A 27,734-nucleotide genomic window follows, 5' to 3' on the forward strand; every position below is an offset into this window, starting at 1 on the left:
TGGATGGGGGAGTTCCCAGGTTCTTTTGTTGTTTCTGAGTGCCTTGAGCTTCCTCTGCTATCAGGAAGTTGATCAGCCTCTGTTTCCTTGAATGTGGTCACCCAACTCTGCAGGATGTTCAAACAATGGCATTTATGTTCTTCATCCTGCAAACATTGTTTGTTGTAGCAGGATTGAAACCTGTTTGCTGTGGGTGTTGTAGTGCTGTAACTTTTATATGAACCCAGAGATGATGCAGACACGCTAAAGCTCTCATTTGGCATTGGTTCAAAGAGATTTGTATCGGTGGACAAGAAGTCGACAAAGACCATCCATCCATTTTCCAAGCACCTTATCCTCACAAGGGTCACAACCAGGAGTGCTAGCGCCTATCACAGTTGACTTTGGGCTAAAGGCGGACTACTCCATGAATTGATCGCCCTCAACAGTCATTCCTGTCAATATCTGCTATGACTAACATTGGGCATGCCGCACACATATCACGTGACCAAACGCCACTGAGCTGTGTACATGGTAATGGAACTGGTTTTCACGGGTGGCTGACTTTCAGTGACAAGCTTTAATTTTAAATTTGAATTACAGGTGAAAGGCATCGTATCACAGGAGCTTTCCCAATCAAAATGTTTGCAGGTGTAGGAGAGATTCAGTAGATATACTGGAAGGGTTTCAACACTGACTTGAGAATGTCAGACAAATAATGAGGCTTATTTTACTTTTTTCTTGGATCCCTCTCACTATTGGTAGGGATTTTTGATTGTAGTAATTCCAAATAATATAGCAACACTGTGGTAGTAACAAGCGGGAACATATTTTAAACGTTACTGAAAACATACAACAGACACAAATTCTTAGCTATGAAAGTCATGATAGGGCATGTGCTTTACTTCACGCTCAGAGTTCTTTGGAAGCGTTGATGTACCTGTTTGATGGTTTGCTGGCTGGGGAGTTTCAGGTTGCCACTTCTCCTGCCGGAAACACATCATGCTATTCAGTTTGCTGTCTTTTAAAAATACTTTTGTTCTGGTTAACTCGCTCACAGAAAATTCCAGAATGAGAAATGTAAAACTTTCATTTGAATGAGTTGGTCTTTGTTGTGTTAGTGAGTTATGTCTGTTATATTCATTAGATTCTTAAAGGAAACCCCGACTATAATGACAATATAATATCAACCCATTCATCCATTTTCTGAGCCGCATATCCTCACAAGGCTCACCGGAGCTGAGCTTATCTCTGCTATCTTTGGGCAGGAGCCAAGGTACACCCTGAATTGGTTGCCAGCCAATCATAGGGCACATAAAAACAAACAACCATTCGCACTCACACCTACAGGGAATTTAGAGGAATAATGCATGTCTTTGGGATGGGAGTGCCTGAAGGAAAGCCACGCAAACATGGGCAGAACATGCAAACTCCACACAGGCAAGGCCAGGATTTGAACTGAGAACTGAGAGACTAATCCTCTAACCAGTCACACCAACATGCTAGCCATGACAATATAATAGTATAATAATTAGAATCAAAATCAGAATCAGATTTAATGGCCAAGTACAGTGGTACCTCTACTTACGAAATTAATCCGTTCCGTAGGTAATTTTGTAACTTGAAATTTTTGTTAGTAGAAACGCATTTTACTTGTAAATAGCATAATCGGTTCCAAGCCTCCCGACCACAAACCCCACTGCCATTCAAAGTATACATAATGTCAAGAATAAAAAAAGATTATGTTTACTTACATTTGCCGTTGAGCATTGATGCAAAGAGAAGAGTGAGTGACAAGCAAAAGGCACAGACGAGGAGGCACATATACAACTTGTGGCCTGGCAGTCTCCTCCGCTGTTATTAATGTACGATGAGGCATCTTTTTCCAAAATAGGCCAGTCTCGTCACAAATGAAAACTTAACGTAGCCTTCTTCCAATACCAATTGTTTGAATTTCCGAACAAATACGTTCACTGTCTTCTGGTTTGCACTTGATGCCTCGCCATACAGAACAATGGAGTGAATTTCAGCCCTCCTCTTGAATTTTTCAAACCACCCACATGATGCCCTAAAATCTGGGTGTGTCCTCCTATTCCGAAGTTCCCTCACCGCCATCCTTCTTCAGGAGGTCATTAAATATGGCTGTTGCATATTCTTTGCCGATGTCAGTCAACTGTATGCCTTTTTCACATTTCTTGACGATTTCTTGCCTTGTTTTGATGGACAAAACAACTCTCGTCTTCTTCTCGCTGGCACTGGACATCAATTTCTTGGGGCCCATTGTGAAAAAAGATGAATAAATTCATAAAGTTAAACTGTACAAGGGTGCGACAGTGCATGACAATGGATTCGGTGATGAAGATACAGGAAGTTCACCACGGGTAAAGATTGACATCCCTCCGAGCCAATGGAGGAATGTGATGCCCAGAAGATGCTATGGCGATAGCCAATGGGAGAGGAGCTCTATCGTGCCACACAAACCAAGATCCAGGAAGTGCATCATGGCTAAAGATTGATGTCACTCCTAGCCAATGTGGTACCAGGAAAATGCTACGGCGATAGCCAATGGGAGACCAGCTCTATCTCGCCACTTTCAAACCAAGATACAGAACAGGATCTTTACGTTCGGTGGAATCCAGCACCATTTTTTCCCTTTGGTATCCTGAATTTCTTTCGTAACTAGAGACATTTTTTTTTCCAAAGAGAGTTTTTGTAACCTGAATTTTTTGTTAGTAGAGACGCTCGTAAGTAGAAGCATGACTGCATGTAACAACAAACAAGGAATTTCTCTCCACCAGTCAGTGCCACCCTGGTGCGACATCCATCTTGAGTACTGAGAAAAAGAATTAACAAATTAACAAGAACGAAAAACAAAAGACATTCAATCAATAGGAAACTATTCCTTATACGAGTCACAGTTGTGCAAAGATTCAGAGTCTTTGAGCTTTTAGAGCCCTTAGAGTGAGTCAACACCAGACATTATGTTAAGATTAATCAAAGTGCCCTTACCCATTCACGGTTCACCATTATAGACTACAGTATAGACTGTATTACTAATACAGTGGTGCCTTGGTTCTCGAACACAATCCGTTCCAGAAGGCTGCTTGAAAACCAAAACGTTCAAAAACCGAAGCACGTTTTCCCATTACAATGAATGGAAAATGAAATCATGCGTTCCAAGCCTAAAAAATGTTTTTTTTAAAGCGATTTTTTTTTTTAGCTTTTTCTCATAATAAACTGCATAGTAGAAATACATGTGTAGTTTAAATATGTTAGAAAGGAGCTAAATTTATCCTGGCTTGTTAGTGGAGATTACGGAGCGACTTCGCTGCATGTAAGTAATATTGCGTTGCCTGGTGGTTTGCGATGATCCCTTAATTTTTACCGGAACTGTATTTCACTGGCAGTACTGTTTGGGAGTGGGCAGGGTGTCGGTATATCCGCATAAAATGCCCATATTATTTTCATTGCCAACATTAAGTGGTGGTGTTTTGGCTTTGTAAATTCTCAACAATTGACAAAGACACTTCAAAAAAATCAATACTTTGTATATTAACAGTGGATAGATATTTTTGTACTTTATCTGAAACAAGCTGAAATGTTTGTACAGGTGCCAGAATTAGTGCTAAAGATGTGCCACCCCGCATTGTTCACCAACCATCTGATGTGGTGGTGAAATTGGGAAAACCTGCCACATTCTCCTGTCGGGGGGATGGCAACCCAAAACCTACCATTGAGTGGCTGCACAATGGCCAGCCGCTGGACGTTACAAAGGAAAATGGACAACTGCAGCCCATAGTTTTGTCAGATGATAGGCTCTTCTTCCTGAGTGTGGGTGCGAGCGGACGTGGCCAGTCGCATGAAGGTATCTACGCATGCGTGGCCAGGAACAGAGCAGGAACAGCCATCAGCCACAATGCATCCTTGCACATTGCAGGTAAGACTTGAACTGAATTCTACTGAATAATTTATCCATCCATTTTCTGATCTGCTTATTCTCACAAGGGTCGCTGGAGAGCTGGAACCTAGCTCAGCTATCTTCGAGCAGGAAGCGGGGTACATCCCCGGTCCCCAAAGCTGTGAGGCTAACGCCCTAATGACTCACGCCAAATATTATTACATTTTTGTTTTACTGAATGTGAAGTCCTGATACCAAGCTGTTACTACTGGCCCATCATTGAAAGCTGGCCAATCATGGGCTTCCAAATGCATGGGAGTCAAGTAATGGCTGTGTTGAGAATACCGTAATGGATTAGTAGATGGTGGAGTCTACAATCTGTTGGAACATCTTTTGGGTAGAGGCTGTTCACTGAATATGTGGACGATTGTCCGATGTCATAAGCTAAGCAAGGTCAGTCCTGGTTAGTACTTGGATGGGAGACCACCTAGAAATACCTAGTGAGCCAATCACCCACTCCCACAAAAGCAAAAGAAAAAAAAAACAGATTACTGAAACCGCAATTGTGGGCTAATGGTCCTCATGGCAATGAGAGCACTGAACTAGCTAAGCTTGAAGAGCAAGGTGGTTTTGGACTTTTCTTTTGTGTCTTGTCCAGGATCACTCCACATTTAATTTAAGACTGCTCAGGAATATGTTTGTTTCTCTGAAAGCATCATCATTGATGGATTTGACTGAAGACACTTTCTACTGGTCTTGGTTTTGGGCACCAAATTTTAGGCTCATTAATTATGACATGTAATTAAAGGTAATGAGGACATTATTTCATAAGTGTGTATTAAACTCATACCACTTTGTATTAATCACAATCCAATACTTAGCCGTCAGTTTCAAAAAGACTGGGTGCAGCGAGAGTCAAAATTTTACAGCTTCAAAAACAGCCCAACTATCTGACAACCACACAAAACTCCAGAGATTTGTGACTTGTTGTGAGTTGTTGAAAATACAACTTAAACCACTTTTATACGGGCACATCCTCAGAAACTAGTGCAAAGATGTTCTTGATCGGTGCGAGTGATAATCCAAAACAGCCTTCATTTTTGCGGCAATAGGACTCAACAACCCATGTCCTGTTTTCCTAAACTTGTTTACATTGCCTTTTCCCAGTTTACATTTTATAAGGTTGACTGTTGAATTTTGAAGAACTGACAAGATGTTTGAATGGTCAGATCAGGTGGTGGAATCGGCAACGGCGTCATTTGAAATACTGTTCACAGTTTTTTAACTAGCCAGAACGTTATTCGTGAGATGCACAGACGAAAAAGGCATGACAGTGTATTTTTGTAACACATCTTGCATCAAAATTGTTGATATCCCTCTATGCCAAAGTGATATTTTATCATCCACGCTATAGTACAGTTTGTTTGCCTCTCAGTTATGACACCATATTCTGTCTACTGGCATTTTTCTGATCTTTATTTGAGTTCCTGAGTTTGAGAATTGTACCAGGGAAGGGAGCTTGTTGCCTCTTAAGGTTTCTGTTCTTAGGTCCTGGTCTTGGAATTAAAATCAATAGTTGATCGCAGGGATCGCTGATTGTACTTTGTGCAAGTTAATCAGTTTGAGGAGTACGGCAATGACCAATTATTTAGATAACGATTTGTCTGTCAATGATTGTTTTTGATTAAAGTTGAAGGTGTGGTGTGTTGAAACTGGGAGCAAGATTTGAAACATAGCCTCATTTCACTAATTTGAGAATATTTACAGTTGAGAGGATAAAAGTTCAAGAAGCTCCCAACATAATTAATCAATTATTAAAGTAGTTGTCGATAGGTCTGTGATTTGTCAATTCATTGATTGATTGTTGCACCACTAAATGGAAGTAAACGTGTATTACCAAAACACCTTTGATGACATCAACATGGAAGAAATAAACCACCACCTGGCTTACCTCAATTACCACAATCTATTGGAGTCACCAAGGGGAATAAGTGTGAGAAAACATTGTTTTTAAGGGTCCATGACTCCATTTTACAGCTAGATGTGCTATTTCTATTTTTTCCCAATTCTAACATTTTATTGTGGGACCCGAGCGATGTGGATTTTCTTGGCTGATGCCGAATCCAATAATTGGCAGAGAATCGTTGTGGTAAAAGTCTAAAAGATGTTGATATATTTTACTTAATACCTGTATATACAGTACATGTATACAGTCTGTACAACATAATTTGCATGTTACAAGGTATTGCATTTAGTTTTTTGCCCTTCATTGATGTTCCATACGTCTCATCCTCTCATCCTTTTCCGGTATTTGGCAGCTTTGCAGGAGGCGTTCACTGTGGAGCCCAGTGATGTCGAGGTGGCAGAGGGGGAGGTAGCTGTTTTAAACTGTGCCCCCCCACTGGGATACCCAGATCCTAACATTAAGTGGAGACAAGATGGTCTGCCAATCAACTACACTGACTTCCACTTCACTGTGAGATATTTGCCTCCTTCTTAGCGTCATATCCAATTTTTACATTGATTACTCAACATGATTTCCACTGTTCAAGCAGGAGTTTGTTCCATTTTGGTAAAGTTCCGGATCATTTCAGCGCAGTCAACCAAGGAGGAGCTTGATGATTCACAACCCAAACATAAATACAAGTGTAGCCACGCTTTTCAGTTCAGACTTTGCAACCCTGGCTCGTCACATATTTTTATTTGGAACAAATCTGTTCTTACTCCTTGCTATAATGCGGCATCCAAAACATGGTTTGTGTTTTAATTGGCGTTTTTGCGGTACAGGAAGGAAGTGCAACTCATTGAATAGTACGAGCAGTACATGAAAGCACATACTACACCACACACAAGAACCTAAAACGGTGTCCAACAGCAAGTCCCATCTAGGTTTTTCTACTTGTTTGCAAGACGGCTCACATGAAAATGTCCATGGAGGAAGGGAAATTTGCGAAATAAAGCCACATTGTTAAATCGAAACACCAGGGTGTTGATTTTAAACCAGTAGTTTTCAAACTTTTTTTATGGCACACCTCCCCTTTTTGTTTTGGAGATTAACAGTTTTGCTATACCTATGACTTGTGCACATGATTGACTTTTTAAAAAGAACAATGAAACTGAGATATGCAATGACAAGTATATTCGTCCCTCCTTTTGCCCATCCAGAAATAAGAACACGATTTGACTTTTGTGCTGTTACTTGTGCTCATATATCCAGACGATTGTTCTGCGGCGGTTCGCACGTTTAGCTTGTGGGTTTTAACTGGTCTGTTATACACTATATTGGTGAATATTCACCCACAACCGGTTGGGAGAGGGAGAGACAGGGACAGTGGGACTCCGCACATCAGACATCATACCGAAGCCATGGAATGCATTGTAATGTTGGATTCCAGCTGTAGGCACCAATTTGTCTTTAATCAAACTAAGGGAGCCCACAACAGTGAAATACAAGCCAAAAATAATATCCCCAAAAATAAATGACAAGGACAAAAAGTCACTGTAAAATCCAAACGATGTAAGGTATTATAACGAACTAAGGGAGGGACAGAGCACAGCAGAATGAAGGTTATCTCTACATAAAGCGGGATCTAACCTACACTAGAGAGAAATATAGAATATGAAACAAAAGCAACTGTAAATTGCACTCGGTATAAAACAACATAAACGCAGAACTAGAAATCTACCCTACACAAGGTCAAAATTGGTGATGGAAAATTACAGCAGTACTTACTAGAAGACCCAGGCAGACAGAAAAGACACTGGCAAGAAATCTGGAAAAAATGGGAATCTTATAATAATTTTGCACCTTCTTTTTGTTGAAACTTTGGATTTTGCCAACAGTTACTGCGTCATCTCTTGCTCAATATACTGAATACATCTGAAATAAAATGTATTTACAATAGTGTGGAACCACAAAAGCCCTAACCTTTAACAGGCCACACTATACAGTTATTGATTTATTGATCCATAACTAAATGGCCGCACAATTAAATGACAGAGAAGCTGAGGACCAACAAAAGATGTCCCAGGACCAATGGGTCTCTCTGCCACTTTTTGACCATTTGGAAGTGTTATACCGTATAATCTACGTTATGGTCGTTTGTAGGTGAGTTAAGCTTTTTGTTAGTATTTGGTTTCAAGTAGTTTGTTTGAAAACAACGCTCAATATTTTACAAGAATTATTGTGTAATAGGGATTTAGCTTTCTCACTGTAGTGTTCCGTGATGGACATCCAGATTTGAATCCTTGGATACTCAGAAATTTAGATTCCTGTATTGTCAAAATAGACACACGCTGTAAACAGAGAAATAGTGATACAAGCTACACTGATGATTTGAGATTATATTTTGTGCATTTCTTAAATGATCCAACTTTGGTATAATTTCTTTATCCATTGAAATTGAGTTTTTTTTTTGGATGTGCTATACAGGAACTGAATGGAAAGCTCATCATCTCTCCTGTGGAGAAGAACCACTCTGGTGCCTATGTCTGTGTAGCCAGCAACATGATGGGGGTGCGAGAGAGCAGGGCAGCTCGACTTACTGTGCTTGGTTAGACAGCATTACCATAGCAACAAATGATCATATAAAAATAGAAAAACTTGAAAGTGATACCATCATTCGAAATACAATGTAAGTGTCATTCCTTGTTTTGAACATATTTCCTCTCTTTTACTACAGCAAAGCCGGTATTCGTGCTGAAGCCAGAAAATGTCTCCGTGAGAATTGGGGAATCTGCCCGGTTCAACTGTCGAGCAAAAGGTGACCCTCCACCTGCGGTGGTCTGGATCAGAGAGCAGGGGCCACTGCCCAATGGCAGGTATTCTGGAAGTCAAATTGCAAAGTACAGTAAACAGTATGAGACAGTTTGCTTTATTCAGACCACTAGCTCAAAAAGATGGAGGATTGGAAAGCACTTAAACAGTAGGAATACCCTTGATCAACTCAAGGAATAAAAGTACCCATCCATTCATTTTCTGACAAGGGTCGCAGGAGTGCTGGAGCCTATCCCAGCTATATTCGGGCAGGAGGCAGGGTACACCCTGGACCAATTGCCAGCCAATTGTAGGGCACAGAGAGACAAACAGATGTGCCAACAATATGAACAAAATGAACTTTTTGGCCATTATTCACTCCTAGAAACACTGCTGGAAAGCAAGAAAAGAAATGTAAACAGGCTACTAGAACATCTGAGATTTGTATGCCATTTCTATTGTCGGTGACGTGGAGTTTATATTGTTTTTTTTGGACAAAAGCATAGTTAATCTGGAAAAAGAATATGTCAGTTAGTAAATTCCTGGATTTACTTCTGGTGTAATTTGATGTTTGTCTCTTTTACAAGGCACCACATCTCTTTTTAAATTTGTAAATTTGGGGGAAAGTGAGAAAAAATCGTGATCAATCACTGTTATCTAGATAGCAGAAGATAAATAGTTGTCAATTACAGCGATTTTTACCAATTTCAGTCAAACATACAAAAGATGAAACTGGAAGTGGAATTTTATAGAAAATTTAATTAAATCTACAGGGTAAGCAATGCAGTGGGGCTTAACGACAAAAAGTATACAAATAAACATTCGTAAAGAAGGCTACAATTGGGGCACAAGGCTGGAATGACGATATGGAGTGAGCAATACTTAGAGCTGGGAATTTTATGACCATTTGTGTAAACCCAGTCATGCACCCTAATCAGGCAGTTGTACTCACATTACAGAGAACAAAATTTAGGAAAGCTGGTCAATCCTTCCGATGTGCGGACGAGGACTGCAACAAGTTGGTTTGAAGAAAAAAAAAACAGAAAAGCAAAAAGAGGGGGAAATGGTCGAGCGTCTTGGTGCCGTTGTGCATTGCGTGCTCAAGGAAAACTTTCACTCACAAGTTCTTCCTGCCTGGTTCCTCTTTGTGGAAACCCACCCTCACAGAAAGTGTGGTTGTATTGGGTTTGAGGAGAGAGAAGGAAGGGTAGAAGAGGCAAGTGTGATGGACCAGGAAGTGGCAATGATTAGTAAGGGGGACGTTAGAAAAGCACTAAAGAGGATGAAATATGGAAAGGCAGTTGGTCCTGATGATGTACCTGTGGAGGTATGGAAGCAATTTGGAGAAGTGGCTGTGGAGTTTTTGGCCAACTTATTCAACGGGATACTTGTGAGCAAGAACATGCCTGAAGAATGGAGGAAAAGTGTGATAATTCCAAGTTTTAGGAACAAAGGCAATTTGTAGAGCTGTGGGACCTATAGAGGAATAAAGTTGATGAGCCAGACAATGAAGATATGGGAAAGAGTAGCAGAGGCTAGACTCAGGACAGAAGTAAGTATCTGCGAGCAACAGTATGGTTTCATGCCTAGAAAGAGTACCACAGATGCAGTATTTGCCTTGAGGATGCTCGTGGAAAAGTACAAAGAAGGTCAAAAGGATTGTTTTGTCTTTGTAGACCGAAAGAAAGCCATTGACAGAGGACCAAGGGAGGAACTGTGCATGCGCAAGTCTGGTGTGTCGGAGAAATATGTTAGAATAGTACAGGACATGTATGAGGGCAGTAGAACAGCGGTGAGATTTGCCGTAGGTGTATCAGAAGAATTTAAGGTGTAGGTGGGACTGCATCAGGGATCCGTGCTGAGCCCCTTCCTGTTTGCGATAGTAATGGATAGGCTGACAGATGAGGTTAGACTGGAATCCCCTTGGACCATGATGGAATGGATTAGAAATGAGCTAATTCGAAGTCGAGCCAAATTTGGACGTATTGAAGACAAGCTTCTAGACGCCAGACTTCGATGGTTTCCATATGTCCTGAGGCGAGTGAGTATATTGGTGGAAGGGTGCTGAGGATGGAGCTGCCAGGCAAAAAAGCGAGAGGAAGACCAACGAGATGGTTGAAGGATGTTGTGAGGGAAGACATGAGGGCTGTTGGTGTTAGAGCGGAAGATGCAGGAAAAAAAGTGATGCGCTGTGGTTACCCCTAACGGGACATGTCAAAAGGAAAAGAAGAAGAAGCAAATGCACACTAATAGTAATATCGACAGAACACATGCAAAGTTTAGTTTGATTTTCCAAAACTAAATTAAAATGAATTTAGTGTTCCTGCTACACTATTTTCTGACTACATTGCCAGGACCATCACTGTGAGGAACGGTGGCAATGATTATGGCAAGAAATTGCCTGTTGACAGTCCGACCATGTCTATCTGGCCCAGCATTGGTGTCATCAGCCAATCACAGCACGTGCTTTTCATCGACCTGATCTTTTGCAGGGTGTATGGATGCTGATCTCAAGTGGACAAATAAACTACCTGCAACTCTCTGAACTTATACATTAGGTATTTAGGTAATTAGTGGTTATTTCATTTCAGATTTTATTTATTAGAGGGGATTTCTGGGACAAAACTGTCGTGATAAATGAGGGTTTACCACATGATATGAATTACAGTGAAGAAAATAACTATTTGAACACCCTGCTGTATTGCAAGTTTTCCCACTTAGAAATCATGGAGGGGTCTGAATTGTTCATCATCAGTGCAAGTCCACTGTGAGAGAGATAATATAAAAACAAAAATGCAGAAATCACAATATACATTTTTTTAACAATTTATTTGTGTGATAAAGCTGAAAATAAGTATTTGAACACCTGTCTATCAGCTAGAATTCTGACCCTCAAAGACTTGTTAGTCCGCCTTTAAAACTCCACCTCCACTCCATGTATCATCCTGAATCAGATGGACCTGTCTGAGGTCATTAGCTGCACAGACACCTGTACACCCCATACAATCAATAAAACTCAAACTTGTACCATGGCCAAGAACAAAGACCTGTCCAAAGACACCAGAGACAAAATTGTACAACTCCACACGGCTGGAAAGGGCTATGGAGAAATTCCCAAGCAGCTTGGTGAAAAAAGGTCCACTGTTGGAGCAAACATTAGAAAATGGAAGAAGCTAAAGATGAGAGTCAATCTCAATCGGAGTGGAGCCCCATTCAAGATATCACCTCATAGGGTCTCAATGATCCTAAGAAAGGTATCAGGAATCAGCCCAGGACTACACGACAGGACTTGTTCAATGACTTGAAAAGAGCTGGGACCACCGTTTCCAAGGTGACTGTTGGTAATGCACTAAGATGTTATGGTTTGAAATCATGCATGGCACGGAAGGTTCCCCTGCTTAAACCAGCACATGTCAAGGCCCGTCTTAAGTTTGCCAATGACCATTTGGATGATGCAGAGGAGTCATGGGAGAAATGTTTGTGGTCAGATGAGACCAAAATGGAACTTTTTGATCATAATTCCACTGTGTTTGGAGAAAGACGAATGATGACTTCCATCCCAAGCACACCATCCCTACTGTGAAGTATGGGGGTGGTTGCATCATGCTTTGGGGATGTTTTTCTGCACATGGGACAGGACGACTGCACTGTATTAAGGAGAGGATGACCCCGGCCATGTATTGTCAGATTTTGGGGAACAACCTCTTGCCCTCAGTCAGAGCAATGAAGATGGGTCGTGGCTGGGTCTTTTAAAAAGACAATGACCTGAAGCATACAGGCAGGTAAACTAATGAGTAACTCCGTAAGAAGGATGTCAAGGTTCTGGCATGGCCTAGCCAGTCTCCAGACCTGAACCCAATAGAAAAGCAATAAAAAAAATTTTGGAGGGAGTTGAAACTCTGTGTTTCTCAATGACAGCCCAGAAACCCATCTGATCGAGAGAAGATCTATATGGAGGAGTGGGCCAAAATTCCTCCTCCAGTGTTTGCAAATCTGGTGAACAACTACAGGAAATGTTTGACCTCTGTAATTGCAAACAAAGGCTACTGTACCAAATATTAACATTGGTTTTCTTAGGTGTTCAAATACTTATTTGCAGCTGTATCAAACAAATAAATTGTTAAAAAATCATACGTTGTGATTTCTGGATTTTTCTTTTTAGATGATCTCTCTCACACTGGACATGCACCTACGATGAAAATTTCAGATCCCTCCATGATTACTAAGTGGGAAAACTTGCAATATAGCAGGGTGTTCAAATATTTATTTTCTTCACTGTACCACTGTCTTACGTCACCTTTTCTTTTAACACCATTAAATGTTTGGTAACTGAGGACACGAATTGTGGAAGCTTTGTAGGTGGAATTCTTTCCCATTACTGCCTAATGTACAGCTTCAGCTGTTCAACAGACCAAGGTTTCGGTTGTCATATTTTACACATCATAATGCGGCACAGTTTTTGGGGTTTGTTGGGGTGTCTGAACTGGGGTCAAGCCAATCATACGTTGTGATTTCAGGATTTATTTTTAGATTATCTCTCTCACAGTGGACATGCACTGAAGATGAACAATTCAGACCCGTCCATGATTTCTAAGTGGGAGAACTTCAAATATAGCAGGGTGATGAAATACTTATTTTCTTCACTGTATGGACTGGAAATAAGCATACATTAATTTTCAGAAACTCTCTTCACATTTTCATTCCAATGGAAGAATAATGCACTGTAACTGTTTTATTTACCTTTGAATAAATCATCTCCGCTGTAAATGTGTAAACTTACATTTCATTCACATGTACAGTACAAGAGTGAAACAATAAAACAGAAAAGTAAACTTTGTGTACAGATATCTTGTGAACCCAGATCACATGCTCCAGATCCATTATGTGACAGCCCAAGATGCTGGCCAGTACACCTGCACTGCACTCAATGATGTTGGTGTGGTCACTGCCACTGCACAGCTACTCGTTGAAGGTAGTGGTATGGGTATATGATTTTTTTGTTTGTTTGTTTTTTGTGCTGCTCTTCATTTAGCGAAACACTTATTCCTATTTCTGGATTGTTTTATTGTAATTAGGAGGTTGAAATGTACCTTTTCTGTGTAAACATATATACATATAAAGAACATTTAGAGGAGAAATATATCTGGGTGGAAATAAACACTCTTAAGGATAAAAAAAAGCTCTAAACTGAGTAAAGGGTTACTTTTATCTAGTACTGTATGTCATTACATCGTGTTACATCAAATGTGTTGGTCCAGAATGTCTAAATACCAATATTTTTCATTCCTATTATCATGGTAAGCAGTCAAAGGTCTCATATTAGACAATCATAGAGTGAGTCTCAAACTTGGACTTCGTATAAAAGTGTCAATGACATTTCGAGAAAAACCTTGGTTTTGTCATACGAGTGTCCAGAAATGTTCCATCTAACAGATACTTCTGTTTGAACTAGTTTTGTCCATTTTTGGACCAGACTGCCCACTTTCCTCTGATTGGTTGTGTCTGTGTCGAAGATCCACTTGTGAGAGCATACGTTGTTTTATGTTGACAGTTCTGGCTCGAAAGCGGAAAGGGAAGGCAACATATTCCCCAGTGACAGATCAGCTATGGAAAGTCAAATGACCTGATTTCAAGGCTCTGAGCAGAAAAAAATATTTGAAATTTTCAAATGCGTGGATGATTTCAATTCACATTTCATGTTTACTGATGCATGTTAGAAATAATACTGATTTACAGCCATGCAACCCTGAGAACGCCCAATCTCGTCAGATCTCGGAAGCTAAGCGGGTTTGGCCCTGCTTAGTACTTGGATGGGAGACCGCCTGGGAATACCAGGTACTGTAAGCTTCTCTCCCCGGCTAAATGCAGAGGGGTTGTGTCACGAAGGGCATCCCGCATAAAACTGTGCCAAACAAATATACATTCATCTCAGCTGACACGTTGTGGTGACCCCAAACGGGACAAGCCAAAAGGAAAAGAAGAAGAAGAAGTTTAAGGCTGATTCTATCTTCGACCTTGTATAGTTTTTGCACGCTTAACAATTGTATCTCCACCAAAATCTCTACATAAAGTTTATTTAAACAAAAACAAAAAATAAATCACTCCACAAGGGGGCGTTTATTTGCCTAGCCCTGAGGAGGTTCATGGATATTCATGGCTGCATAACAACCAAAGCCAAAAAGGAGGCATTGCTGAGGTGGACGGCGACTCTGGGATGAAGTGTGTAAGTGCATTTTTGAGCTGTGTACAGTGGGGACAGTACACTGTTGACAACTCGGGACATCGTGAGTCATTGGGCCGAATACTTCAAAGCCTTTGATTATTATTATTTCGGAATAGTGCATAGAGTATTAAGTTGATGAGGTTTTGAAGTCAATTGTTAAGCAAATGTGGTTTTAGAGGGGGTGTCTTGAGGTTTTGCATCAAAATAATCGGCTGAATGACAGTTCACATCATGAAAAAACGTTTAAGTCGGGTCACTCGTATCTCAAGGCACTGCTATACTACACATTTTAAATTTGAGAATCAAGTAAATTGTTTATATTTCCTGTAGCATCCAGCACTAAACAGAAAGATCTCCACATAGAACTTTCAGCCCTCCGATTGGCTCTTGAAAATGTCACGATCGTGGCCCCAGGATCCAACATATCTCAAGTACAGTGGAAGGTACAGTATGTAAATGCTACTTCGCAGCCATGGATAGAATATGTTACTTTGTCAGGTGTTTTGACTTGGTGGTGTGTTTTCAGCTCCAGTCCTTCCCCATTCAACCTCATTACCTTGATGGCTATGAGGTTCTTTATCGTTCCCTGTTACCTCAAGGCTCAGACTGGGCCGCAAAAAAAGTGCAAGTGCCAAGCTTACAGACACAGGTTGGCCCATTAAAGAGAGGGTACAAGTATGAGTTTAAGGTTCGTCCTTATGGCAGCAGTTTGTATGGTCGGGAGAGTAACACACGGTTCCTCAGAGTCCCAGAGACAGGTAAGGAATATTTTCCTCCTTATGTGGTTGAATTATCATCATCTTGAATTCAGTGGTTACTATTGAACTTGAATTGAAATTGAATTTTAAACAGTTCCCAGTGCTGCCCCACTGGCTGTGTCCATAACAGTCAACCATTATCACAATAACTCCATCCACCTCAACTGGGATCCTCCTCCATCTGAAACTCACAATGGTATCATACAAGGTTACCAGGTAATGCTTAAATAATTGCTTTGATCTAGTCTCTCTTTACCCACACTTCATTAGACCCACCTTCAGAGGATTTCCTAATCAGATGGCAAAGTGTAGAAACAAATGTGATGCATCATCAGAACCCTTTCATCATTGCTTCACTATTGATCACTTCAGTACATATGAAGAATACCACAATTGTTTCTCAGAATGCATTTCATATTCTTTAATGGATGAGAGTTCTGTTTCAGCTAAATTTTGCCAACTGTCCAAGAACAGTATAGTACATGCTTGAATGTTTAATTTCGCCTGTTTTGGCTTTACTTCAGTTTACCATGTATTCCCGGTTGCATTACTATGTTACATTGTCATGTCTACAAGTGTCTAAATGGTAATCCTTTTTCTTTGTTTCTGATGTAAATTCGACATTTTTGTGGACTGGTCCAGATGATACTCTAGCCTAATAACTAATGGAACTGTCTCTTCAATCAGGTTTGGTGTGGGGAGTCGTATGAGCAGCAGTACCAAAACTGGACTGTTGATAGCAAGCAGCACTGGCTTAACATATTTGCGCTTCAACCAGGGAAACGCTACTGGATTACCCTGGCAGCAGTGAATGGTGCTGGAGTAGGGGTTCCAAGTGACCCTCATGGATTTGTCATAAGTAAGCTAAATGACTTTTGATCAATTTTGGAAACATTGTTTTTAATCAATTCCGACCCACTGCCACTTGAAACAGAGACTTGATTTGTGAGGTAATGCATTTTGTTTGTTTCAAAGACCCACAGATAAGATTTACTTCCGAGTCCGAACCGGAGCAATCTACTTTACTTACGTTGCTCCAGGACCCTGTATTGATTGGCAGTATTGGGGCCCTCGTTTGGTGCATGTTGATGGTTGCAGCTGTTTGCCTTTTTAGACGCCGCAGGAAAATAGGACACCTCATACCAGGACGTGATGGGGCTAAAGGTATTGAATTGACAGGAAATTTAAGCTAACAAAAATTGAAAACGTCCCAAATTATACCAAGAAGCTCATTATTTGTACTGTTGTCATTTTCTCCATAGGTTTGTGTAGACGAGCCAAGGAAGATATCTTCATTAATCACAGGTAAGAAGGAATGAGGTGTAAGTTATCATATTTACGAATGCTACAAGTCTTTGAAACTTGCCTCCGATGGGATCCCTTCTGCTCAGGATGACAGCTCCAGACTCTCCTTGGGTCTCTGGGAGTTGGAGACCTCCTTTTACCAGAAAATACCAAGACTTGTGGGTTCAAAGTCACAAGGTTTCAGGGATGAGGAACTCAAGTGAGTACTGACTACATAAAACATCCTTTGATATTTTTCGTTTAACCCCCGCTAAAAGAAAAATAAATTGTTCAATATAAACTGTTCAAATATTCTCCAAAGACAGTCCATGGGCCAGCTGTCTCATTTTCATTATCTTTAAGAGTTGAGTTTGCTTTCTTTCCATTGGCAATAAATACAAGTTATGTTTATTATACAGAAGCAGTCAGACTTGTATATCTTTCAATTGGGATATTAGCATTAAGAAGATAAAGGAATTGATTTTTACTATATTGAAATAGTGGCCTCACCCGCAACAACTTCCAGCTGCCATCACAATACATTAACTTTTATTGTCATATCCCGATCCCAGTAAAAATAACAAAACTGAACATCAAGTATGGCTCAGATTTCCTTCTTTTTGACCATAGCCAATTTTCTTATGATTGATTATAGGCTTTTTGTCAAGCCAAAGAAAAACAATTTGTCAGTAGCTTTGAATAGCTATAAATGGTAAATTCAAAATTGCTTTTATGTTTACCCACTTTCTCTGTTTGATATTAACTTTTGATGATTTAATCATTAAAGTGGGGAATCTATGCAATTAAAAAGAGAATTTGAGAAGAAGGCGAATACTTTTTGACTGCGCTGTGTATCCCACTGAGTCATCTTTGAGCTTTTCCATGCTGCGCCGCGCCAACTCATTGCTCGCCGCGATGTCGCTGGCAGGTTGGCAAATGTACTTATGAATGCCGTTGACTGGCAGCATTATTTTTCTTGTGTTTGTGTCATGTCTGTGTGTAGGTCCATAAGAGACAATTCAGAGCAAGTTATTTGTTTATCAAATACAGCAGCACACATTATTGGTAGTCCATGTCAGACATTGGATCACTCAGTGCTTTTATGTTCCTAGTTTGGTGGTCTTTTTAAAATGCTAAAGGAGTGGGTTGAGTTGTAGAGGTTTTATCTTTTCCACGTTTTTTTGTCCTTGAACCAATTTATTCCAGGAATGGAAAGAAAATCGCGATGTTCAGGAATTTTGCATTTGCTACTGAAAATTTGGCCTTATGGACAAGCAAGAAAAATAAGATTGTTGGAGGTGGTTGGACTGATCCGCTTCATTGTCTGAGAGGATTAACGGCAACCTGTTTTAAGAGTGGACCATGCTTTTTACGCTACTGCCAATATTTTGGGTGCCTTTGTGGAAAGGTGTGCTATCAAGAATGTTTTGTGCTTAGTAAGTGAATATGGACGAGTCATTGGTGTTGAATTTCTAAATGTCTGTTTTTTTGTGTGTTCAGTGGCTTTAAATGTTCAAAATAATTGCAGTCCAGTGTGACTAACCAGATTAATTCACATTTTCAGTATTTTTTTTTTAACATACACTTTTCAACAAATTGCACAATTGCACCGCCTTAAGAGTGTGTATATCGTGAATGCTGGGTCATTTTAGTTTTCTCAGAATCTCCTCCACCTACTGGTCACTTATTTGACATGTAGTAATAACAAATATACTGAAAACATCTGTAATCTGGTTAGTCACAGTGGGCCGCTATTATTTTGAACACTACTGTAGCTGTTTTTCACCGTTTTAGTTGTTAGGATTTTCTTGGATATGGCGAAAACGGCACAAATTTGGATGTGGCTAAAATGAAGCCCATGTACGCATTTGGGGTTTCTGGCATGAGTCGGCTTTCCCTCACTGTATAAATACTGAATACTTTCATTCCATCTGTGGCTACTCAGCACAATTGTGAGTTGCTTCGATTTTTATGATATTTCAATGATATTTGAATTAATGTTTCGTCAGACTTTCAAGTACCAACAAAGAAGAACCCAAGCTTGGATAACACAGCTGTTCCCATTGGGACAGACAGTTGTGCTGTCTATGGCACCTTTTATGTTGACCTCATGGAAAATGGGCTCAAGACCTTCAACAGTCCCAGGCGTTACCCAAAAATGCCTCCTGGTCTGCCACAACAGCAAGCATTTGAGACCATTCAGATAACTCAGCCTAAGACCTCACCTCTCACTGGTCATGTGATGTTGCCATGGAAACAGTCCATTCGGCCTCAGCCCAAAATGGGTGTTTTGAGGGAATCATGGGAGAAGAGCCACGTCAAACAAGGTGAGTAGCGATGAATCCGTTGATTATAGTATAACTACTTTGTTTATCAAAATATTCTTGATTCCTTTTTGGTGAATGTTTATGAATGTCACTTTGAATGACTACTCTTAAAACAACAGTTTTCTAAAGTGTCTGATTGAAATCCTATTTCTGTATGAGACATTTAAAATAGAGTATGTGGTTGGTAGATAATATCTCACATCAGGTAAAAAGCCTTCAGTCTAACATGATAGAATTTGAGCTACAAGTTATGGATTCATTCAAAAACATCTGTGAACATAAAAAAAACAAGTTTTTATTTTTTTATTTTTACCTGCAGAGGTGCATGCAGTGAACAGTGTTCCAATAGTACAAACCAGGAACCAGACTGCTCCGTCTAATGCCAGCAAACAGAGATTCAGTCACATCCCATTAAGTCAGCTAGGTATTTGTCACTCAAACCTCCAATTATAGTTGTCTTCTGACATTGTAGCCCCTCTTTCAACTTTTCTTGTCTCTGCACTGTGGACATCCAGAGTATAATCCATTTGCTGACTGTCCTCGGCTGCTGCATAATTCTGCATCACTACAATTAATAGATGTGCTGCCACCACCACGGCTGTTTAACTTGGAGGAAGCTACAGACTCACACAGTGTGACCTCAGACGAAGGGTAAAATAAATAAACAGTTCATGTAAGACTGATAGGAAATTCAATTTAACAATGTTTTTTTCCTTTGAAAATGCATGTGAAAAATGATGACTGATACTTAAGTACTTGTAGGGGAATTACTTGATTTGTTTCTCAATACATAATTCACCCATCCATTTTCTACACCACTTATGTTGCTTCATGTGTGTGGCTGCGGGCGAGAAGCAGGGTACACCCCGAACTGCACGTCAGGCAATCACAGGGAACGTACAAAAACAATTATTCACACTCCCATTCATACCTTTTGACAATTTTGAGTCAACAATTAACCTACAATCCAATGATTTTGAAAGGTATCGGCCTATTTAGCAGATATTTGATCATGTTGTCTTTTGCCACACCGGCCCAGTGACAATGCTCCATTCACAGATAGATTACTCTCTCCATTCATGTCTCCATTGTGTCTCACTTAAAGGGAATAAATTAAATAAATCGCTTTGATTGGCATTGAATAAAGACCTCCGTTGAGAGCTTGTCTTCAATTCTGCCATGCTGGACAACCTCCCGTCACTGTGTTCTGAATATGTCATGGACTCCCTCTTGCTATTATTTTTTTTCTCTTTTGTATGTATGTAGTTATCTATCACCCCTCCTTGAGCCATCACCTTATCGTGGTGGAAGGGTTTGTGTGTCCCAATGATCCTAGGAGCCAAGTTGTTTGGGGCCTCACACCCTTGGTAGGTTAACCCATGGTATCCTCGGTGAGGGACCAGACAAAGCCTGGGTCCAAAATCCCTTATAATGAATTTTATTTAAATGGACGTAGATTTTCCTTGCCCGGATCCAGGTCACCGTGGAAGGGAATCATCTGATGGCTGAGCCTGCACCAATGGGCCCCAGCCGGGCACAGCCAAAAAGGGTAACACACATCCCGTGGGTTCAGCACTAGTGGGAACCTAACACCTACCCATTGGAGTCTGGTACAGTGTGCGCTAGGCGGGGGCCTTGGCAATCTGATTATTGGCTACAGAAGCTGGCTTTTGGGATGTGGAATGTCACTTTTCTGGCAGAGAATGAGCCCGAGTTCCTTATGAGGTTCAGAGGTTCGCCTCTCCACCAAACATGCCTCAGTCTCTGGTACCAGTCCTCTTGGGAGGGGTTGGACTCTCTTCCTATCTGAAGTTACCCGTGGTGAGAGGTGCTGAAGTGGTGTGGGTATAACTTACTAACTGACTTGGTGCCTGCACACTGGAGTTCACCCCGGTGGACAAGAGGGGACTTGCCTCTGCCTTTGGGTGAGGGGAAGTGTCCTGACTGTTGTTTGTGCCTATGCACCAAATAGCAGTCAGAGTACCCACCCTTTTTGGAGTCTCTGGAGGGATACGGGGTAGTCTATTTTTCTTCTGAACGACTTCAATGCTCATGTGGGCAATGACAATGAGACAGGGAAGGGCGTGATTCGGAGGAATGGCCACTCCAGTCATAATCTCTGTGTTGTATTATTGGACTTCTGTGCTCACCATCGATTGTCCTTAACAAACGCCACATTCAAACATAAGGGTGTCCCCACGTGCACCTGACAGCAGGACACCCATGGCCATTTGATGACCGAAGTTGTACTTATCTCATCAGAATTGGGGCCATGTGTTGTGGACACTTGGGAGGTGTCAACTGATTACCTCTTGGTGATGAGTAGGCTCCAATGGTGGGGGAGGGATGCCGGATGCTGAAGAAGGACTCCTATCGGGTCTTTTGACCTGTGGTACTCCTGAGGTGTTTGGAAAAACTCATTGGTGGCAAAGAGATTCACCTGGCATTCCTAAAGACTATGGATGTTATGGGGATCTCCTGGTCAGCATGCCTTTGCAACATTGTGTGGACGTTGATCACGGTGCCTCTGGATTGCCAAACTGTGTTCCAACTTCAAGGCCTCCCTGGTAATCTCTATTCAGGGCTGCTGCAGAGGAGGGTCCGTCAGGAATTTCCATCTCTGATTCAGTAAGAGCAGTGTGGTTTTTGTTCTGGCTGTGGAACAGTGGATCAGCTCTGCACCCTCACCACTGTGGGCTTCCTGAGGTGTCTGATGGGTCCTCGCTGGCCAAAAGGAATTCAACCTTAGTGGTCGCTGAGTTAAAAAACTTGGAGATGGGATGAGGTCGATGAGGCCTTGGAGAATGACTTTGGGATGGGTTTTAAGAAATTCTCATCCACCATTTGATGTCTCAGAGGGGGAAGCACTTGACCACCAACACTGTGTTTAGTGAGGATGGGGCACTGCTGACATCAACTTGGAACATTGTTAGATCAGTGGGGAGAATACTTCAAAGACGTCCTCATTTCCTCCAACACACCTTCCCATGAGGAAGCAAAGTCTCGGATCTCTGAGGTGGTCTCTCCTACCTCTGGGGTTGAGGCAACAAGGTGAGTAAAAAGCTCATCGTTGGGGTAGATCAGATTTTCCTGAATTTCCTAACGGCTCGGGATGTTGTGAGGCTCTCCTGGTTGACATGCCTCGGCAACATTGCATGGACATCGAGGACAATGCTTCTCAAATGGCAGACAAGGGTGGTGGTACCCCTTTTCTTAAAAAGGGTTGTGTTCTAACTATAGGAGGATCACACTCCAATGGACCAACTTCTCAGCCTCAGCAGGGTCCTCAAGGGTGAATGGCAGTTGGCCCAACCAGCCTACATGTGTTTTGTGGCCTTCGAGACAGTGTTTGGGTGTGTCCCTTGTGTAGTCCTGTGAGTGGTGCTTGGATGTTTGGGGTTGGGAAACCCCTCATATGAGCTGTTCAGTCACTGTATGACCAGTGTCAAATTGTCCACATTGATGGCAGTAAGATAGCCTCCTTTCCTGTGATGGTTGGACTCTGCCAAGGCTGCCCTTTGTCACAGATTCTGTTCATAACTTTTATTTACATAATTTCTAGGCCCAGCTGGGGCATAGAGCTGGTTCAGTTTGTTGGCCTTAGTAATGCATCTTTGCTTTTTGGTGATGGTGTGGTCCCATTGGCTTCAAGTCATTCAACTCCCTCTAGAGCAGTTCGCAGCAGAGTGTTAAGGACATGGGATGAAAATCAGCACCTCCAAATCTGTCATTCCACGGTCCACAGTCAGAAGAGAGTGGCATGCTCTCTTCAGGGGATGATATCCTGCCCCAAGTAGAGGAGTTTAAGTATCTTGGGGTTTTGTTCACATGTGAGGGAAGAATGGAACAAGATATCTACAGGTGGATTAGTGGAGCATCTGCAGTGATGTGGACCTTGTATTGGTCCTATGTAGTGAATAATGAGCTAAGGGGAAGATCTCAACTTACAGGTGGATATATCTTCCTACCATCACCTATGGTCACGAACTATAGGTCATGACCGAAAGAACAAGATCCCGGATACAAGTGGCTAAAATGTTTCCTACGCAGAGTGTCGTGACTCTCCCTTAGAGATGGGATGAAAACTTTAGTCATTGGGGGCTCAGAGTGTAGCCCCAGCTCCTCTGCATTGAGAGGAGCCAGATGTAGTGGTTCGGCCATTTGTTTAAGATCCCTCTACCTCCCTGGTGAAGTGTTCCAGGCACCTCTAACAGGGGGGAGACCGAAGGGACACTCCAGGACACGCAGAGAGACTTCATTAGGCGAGTGGGCTGGGAATGCCTCAGGATCCTCTCGAAGAGCTTGAGGAAGGGGCTGGGGAAAGGGAAGTCTGGTCTTCCCTGCTAAATTTACTGGCCGCGCAAGCCAATCTCAGATAAGTGGACGAAAATAGATAAATGGATGGATGGTTTTCTATCATGAGATTGGGAGGATAAAGTTAGTTTGAAACAGAAAGTCCAGTAGACTGACTTTTGTTTATTTTCATTACTTTTTTTTCTGAATAATCTTCATGCTTTATAATCATCTATCCTCTGCATTTCCTCAGATGAGGATTAAGAAGTATGGACATCATGTACCAGGTCCATGACGTATGACGAGTATTCAACAAATTCGTCTTTGATTGGCTTTCTTCTCTATTCAAAATTATTATTTTTTTCACAAGTGTATATTAAATTGGTAGCCCTTCGCATTTATCAGTGTTCAAGAAGTACTGTATGTCAGTTTCAAAAAGGCTGATGACCCCTGGGTTAATGGTACCGTCCACCATTTAGTATGAGAGCGTTTAATTGTTTTGTCTGTGTCTTTACGTAATGAATAGATAAAAAACATGATACACTATTAGCATTAAATTAATACCAATTTTCACAGCAATCAAATGTAATTGGACAATTACTGCAGAACATAATGATCTCTCACAGCACACTGCTGTTGTGGTGCTGTGTAAACAGAAAATGGATGGAAAACATTGTTGATGAATGCCACAAAAGCTAATTGAGGTTATCTGCCAGTGAAGAGGCTTTCACAGATACACACGTATTTGCATGAACTCTACATGAAAGAGGAATAAATTCTGTTTCGTCCTTGTTTTTTGACTTTTTTTTTTATACACATTTCCTGGTGAATAATGCCTGCTCCCTTTAAAGTGCAAAATGTTTGTACAAACCCTGAGAATATTGATTTATTATTATGAGTTGCTAATGAGAGGATAAAGAGGAACACAGAGTAATATTTGGCCTTTGTTTGTCTAGCACTTTAAAATCGTTATGCAATCTTTTCAGATCCAGTCGCTCCACAAAGCTAACAATGGATCTGGGCTCTCAACAGTCAGTGTGTGATACCTCAGGCGACTATCTACAGACTGCGTCCATGAAACACAACACTAAAAACCCTTCCTGCAGCCCCCTACCAACTGTATTATCCAGCAGATCTCTGAATGAAGAACAGGATGACACACTAACTCCAAAAGAAGTTTCTCTGTATTTGGAACTAAACTCCAAAATAAGTAAATCCAGGTAAACAGTACATACAACAATGTAAAACATCTTTTTCTCTCATTTGTCAATATGTCTGACCCAAGTGTAGACTTGTATTTGAAATAAAACAATGTCATTAGCTGATCAAGACGTCATTCTCTCTCAGCAGGGAGGTTTCTGACCAACATTTCTCTTGCTTCCACCCTCTTACCACCATGGTGGGTGATAATAGTGAGCACATCCCATCTGCTGCAATCGGCCCCGACACTACATCTGAGGCCCTACCGATTGAATTACACCACGCTCGGCTTCAGAGTTCACCTTCCTCTTTTTACAGTGAGTGGGACAGTTCCCTGTGGAACACTTGGAGCTCAATCACAGATGGAAACTTTGCAAGTGCCCGTACAAGCCTCATCAGTTCAGTAGACAGCTGCTACACTAACGCCAGCAGCAATTTTGCACACTTTCTGACGGCAGAGTCTGTTTCTGGAGCTTCTTTGTCAGGTAAGCAGGTGATGAGCCCTCTTGAATTTCTGTTGTTTTTGCAAAGACAATGGGATAACACAGTGGAACCTCTATATATGGACTAATGGGGCAGGGGATTTTGAAAGGTGTGTGTGTGTGGTGGGGGGCAATCCCAATTCTACCAAGATGAAAAGGTAAGGTAATGCCTCTAGGGATTTTGGACTCCACTTGAATCCCACCACGTCATCACTCCTCACCCTTTGCTGGCTGTTGGCAGATGACAAGTATTTACATTTCTAACAAAGTTACTGTTATGAAGTGGCCAGCCCAATCCCCGGATTTTAATCCGATTAGGAATTTGTGGGGTGACATCAAAAATGCTGTTTCTGAACCAAATCTCAAGAAATGCAAATGAATTGTGGAATGTCATTAAGGAATCTTGGAGTGGAATAAGAACTGAAAGTTGCCACAAGTTGGTTAACTCCATGCCACACAGTTGTGAAGCGGTTAAAAAAACAAAAAGAAAAAAAATAAACCTCTGATCATACATCTAAATATTGGTTTAGTGATTCAAAAGATTGGTAAATCGTAGAAACAAAATAGTTCGTACAAATTGGTTTTGAGTTTGTAAAGTCAACAGCAGACATTTTTTAACACACCCCTATCAACAAATTGCCCAATTGCACAGCCTTAAGAGTGCGTATACCATGAATGCTTTTGATTTTCTGATAATCTAATGCACCTACTGGTAACTTGTTTGACATGTAGCAATAAAAAATGGATTTAAAACTACTGTAGTTAAAGACTTAAATTTTGTGTACCTAATGTACTTAATGTTTTGTCCGATAAGTAATTTTTCATGCAGCCACTAGATGGGGTCCTCATTTCATAAATATATCCGAATCCAATCATTTCTAAATGGGCATATTGGTAGATTCACCTTTCCATTTAGATATAAAATGTGGTCGTCATCGCAAGTCAGTGCTTTTGTTCAGCATGTGAGGGTGTGTATACAAACTTCGTCAAAGTAGCAGAATTGGGACTAAGTCTCCAGTCTCACTCACTCAGAGACTAAAAACTTCAAATTTCAAAAAATATTTCCCAATGAAAATATTGTTGTTACATAATTATTACCACATTAAGAATACAGTTTAACTGAGGCGTTACGTGTGAAGTGTTTTAATGATTCATACAGGAGTGCATGATCATCAATCTGTATTCAAGGGTAAGGATTGACTCACCGAAGGACTTCCTATACTGAGCTTGAATAATATTTACAAAGTGACAAATGTGCGTAACGCCTGTGAATAATGAGGGAACACTATGTGGAAAAAAAAAGTCAGATTTTTTTTTTGTTTTTTTTGTACTATATCACTCAGTCCCGAAATCTTTAAATTAAACCAGTCTGTAGTACAACAACTATTGGGGACTATTGCCCTAGAGGACTGTGCCAAATCAGCCTTTAAATTCATCCAGTGAGGTTGTGGCTCAAGGAGGGGCGGGGGGGGGGGGGGTGGTGTAACCAAGCACCATCCTCTGTTGACGTTACCAAAATCATGTACATTCCTGCATATCGTATTCTGTACTGTATATGATCCTTTACTCTCAAAACTACTGTAGTGTAAATGCACATTAACATACTGTCCTTTCCGCCTGTGTTTAGACTTCTCTCCTCCAGCCTCCCCCCTCAGCGGTCTGTATCCGTCATTTTGTGCCGAGGGCAGCACCCTCATCGAGATGGACCCTGTTCCTGCGTGGGACTGGAGCATGAACTGGATGGAGGAGATGGAGGCTCAGTACCGAGCATACTATCCTAGCAGAAATACAAAACCCTTTAACACTTAACGAATTCCTTCAGGTCTGTCAGAACTTCTATAGACACAATTTTGTCTTCAGAGCCCTGGAACATTTAAAGCTTGAACTATTTTATGGTTTCCAAGAATATGGCCTGTAAATATCCACGCTCAGTGTATGTATGACTAAAATCTTTTTTTATTTTGAACACTTATGGATGTGTGTTTGAGCTTGCATTTTTGTAATTCTTTCCTCAGATCACCCTGTGGAATTCCAACAACTATATGTGGCATTCTGCAAATGACTTTTTTTGCATTATGTAATCCCCCCACCCCCACCCTTCCTCCCTCTTATCTTACTTTCACTCATTAGAGAGGATGATAATGAAAAACCTCCCTTGGGATGACCTTACCTGGTATATTTTGGAAAAAAAAAAAAAAGACTGAGATAGCACAACAAATACAGACTGAGCTTTTCTCACAACACGTTTTTTGTTTTTTTTCCCCCCATTTTCTGCAGGATTTTATAAGAGCTGACATTCCCATCAAGTTATGTGTTGCCCCCATATGTTTTATTGGCACACATACAGATTATTTTGTTCATATTAATTAATATGAAGTGTTGCTGCCAGGGAATTGGGGCCACGTGAAAAGATATCTGACGCCCTCCCCCTCAAAATCAATGCACCCAAATTGAAAATGTCATCTTTTGAGGCCCCCCTGTCATCTTACTGTAAAGAACAGATTCTTTTTGTGTATTAACTCCCAAATTATTTG

General features: G+C 41.1%; 1 protein-coding gene and 1 pseudogene across 6 annotated transcripts in view; both read left to right on the plus strand.

Annotated features, from left to right (window-relative positions):
- The window catches only part of robo4 (roundabout, axon guidance receptor, homolog 4 (Drosophila)), a 37,265-nt gene extending 9,959 nt beyond the window's left edge, over window positions 1-27,306 (plus strand). For 3 of the 6 annotated variants that reach the window (XM_061803539.1, XM_061803535.1, XM_061803540.1), the window contains 18 exons: window positions 3,590-3,916; window positions 6,196-6,353; window positions 8,310-8,430; window positions 8,560-8,698; window positions 13,478-13,608; window positions 15,187-15,299; window positions 15,383-15,614; window positions 15,709-15,830; window positions 16,302-16,473; window positions 16,590-16,778; window positions 16,877-16,919; window positions 17,006-17,118; window positions 18,908-19,225; window positions 19,545-19,649; window positions 19,741-19,876; window positions 24,505-24,738; window positions 24,866-25,203; window positions 26,828-27,306. In XM_061803539.1, coding sequence (XP_061659523.1) covers window positions 3,590-3,916; window positions 6,196-6,353; window positions 8,310-8,430; window positions 8,560-8,698; window positions 13,478-13,608; window positions 15,187-15,299; window positions 15,383-15,614; window positions 15,709-15,830; window positions 16,302-16,473; window positions 16,590-16,778; window positions 16,877-16,919; window positions 17,006-17,118; window positions 18,908-19,225; window positions 19,545-19,649; window positions 19,741-19,876; window positions 24,505-24,738; window positions 24,866-25,203; window positions 26,828-27,009 — 3,173 coding nt within the window. In that variant the 3' untranslated portion in view covers window positions 27,010-27,306. The remainder of the gene's footprint in view (window positions 1-3,589; window positions 3,917-6,195; window positions 6,354-8,309; window positions 8,431-8,559; window positions 8,699-13,477; window positions 13,609-15,186; window positions 15,300-15,382; window positions 15,615-15,708; window positions 15,831-16,301; window positions 16,474-16,589; window positions 16,779-16,876; window positions 16,920-17,005; window positions 17,119-18,907; window positions 19,226-19,544; window positions 19,650-19,740; window positions 19,877-24,504; window positions 24,739-24,865; window positions 25,204-26,827) is intronic. The other 3 variants (XR_009792498.1, XM_061803538.1, XM_061803537.1) reach the window with 3 other exon arrangements.
- LOC133492329 (5S ribosomal RNA) lies at window positions 14,362-14,480 on the plus strand (annotated as a pseudogene).
- Window positions 27,307-27,734: the final 428 nt, after the last annotated feature.

The sequence above is a fragment of the Syngnathoides biaculeatus genome, chromosome 18, assembly GCF_019802595.1.
Source record: "Syngnathoides biaculeatus isolate LvHL_M chromosome 18, ASM1980259v1, whole genome shotgun sequence".
Lineage (NCBI taxonomy): Eukaryota > Metazoa > Chordata > Actinopteri > Syngnathiformes > Syngnathidae > Syngnathoides > Syngnathoides biaculeatus.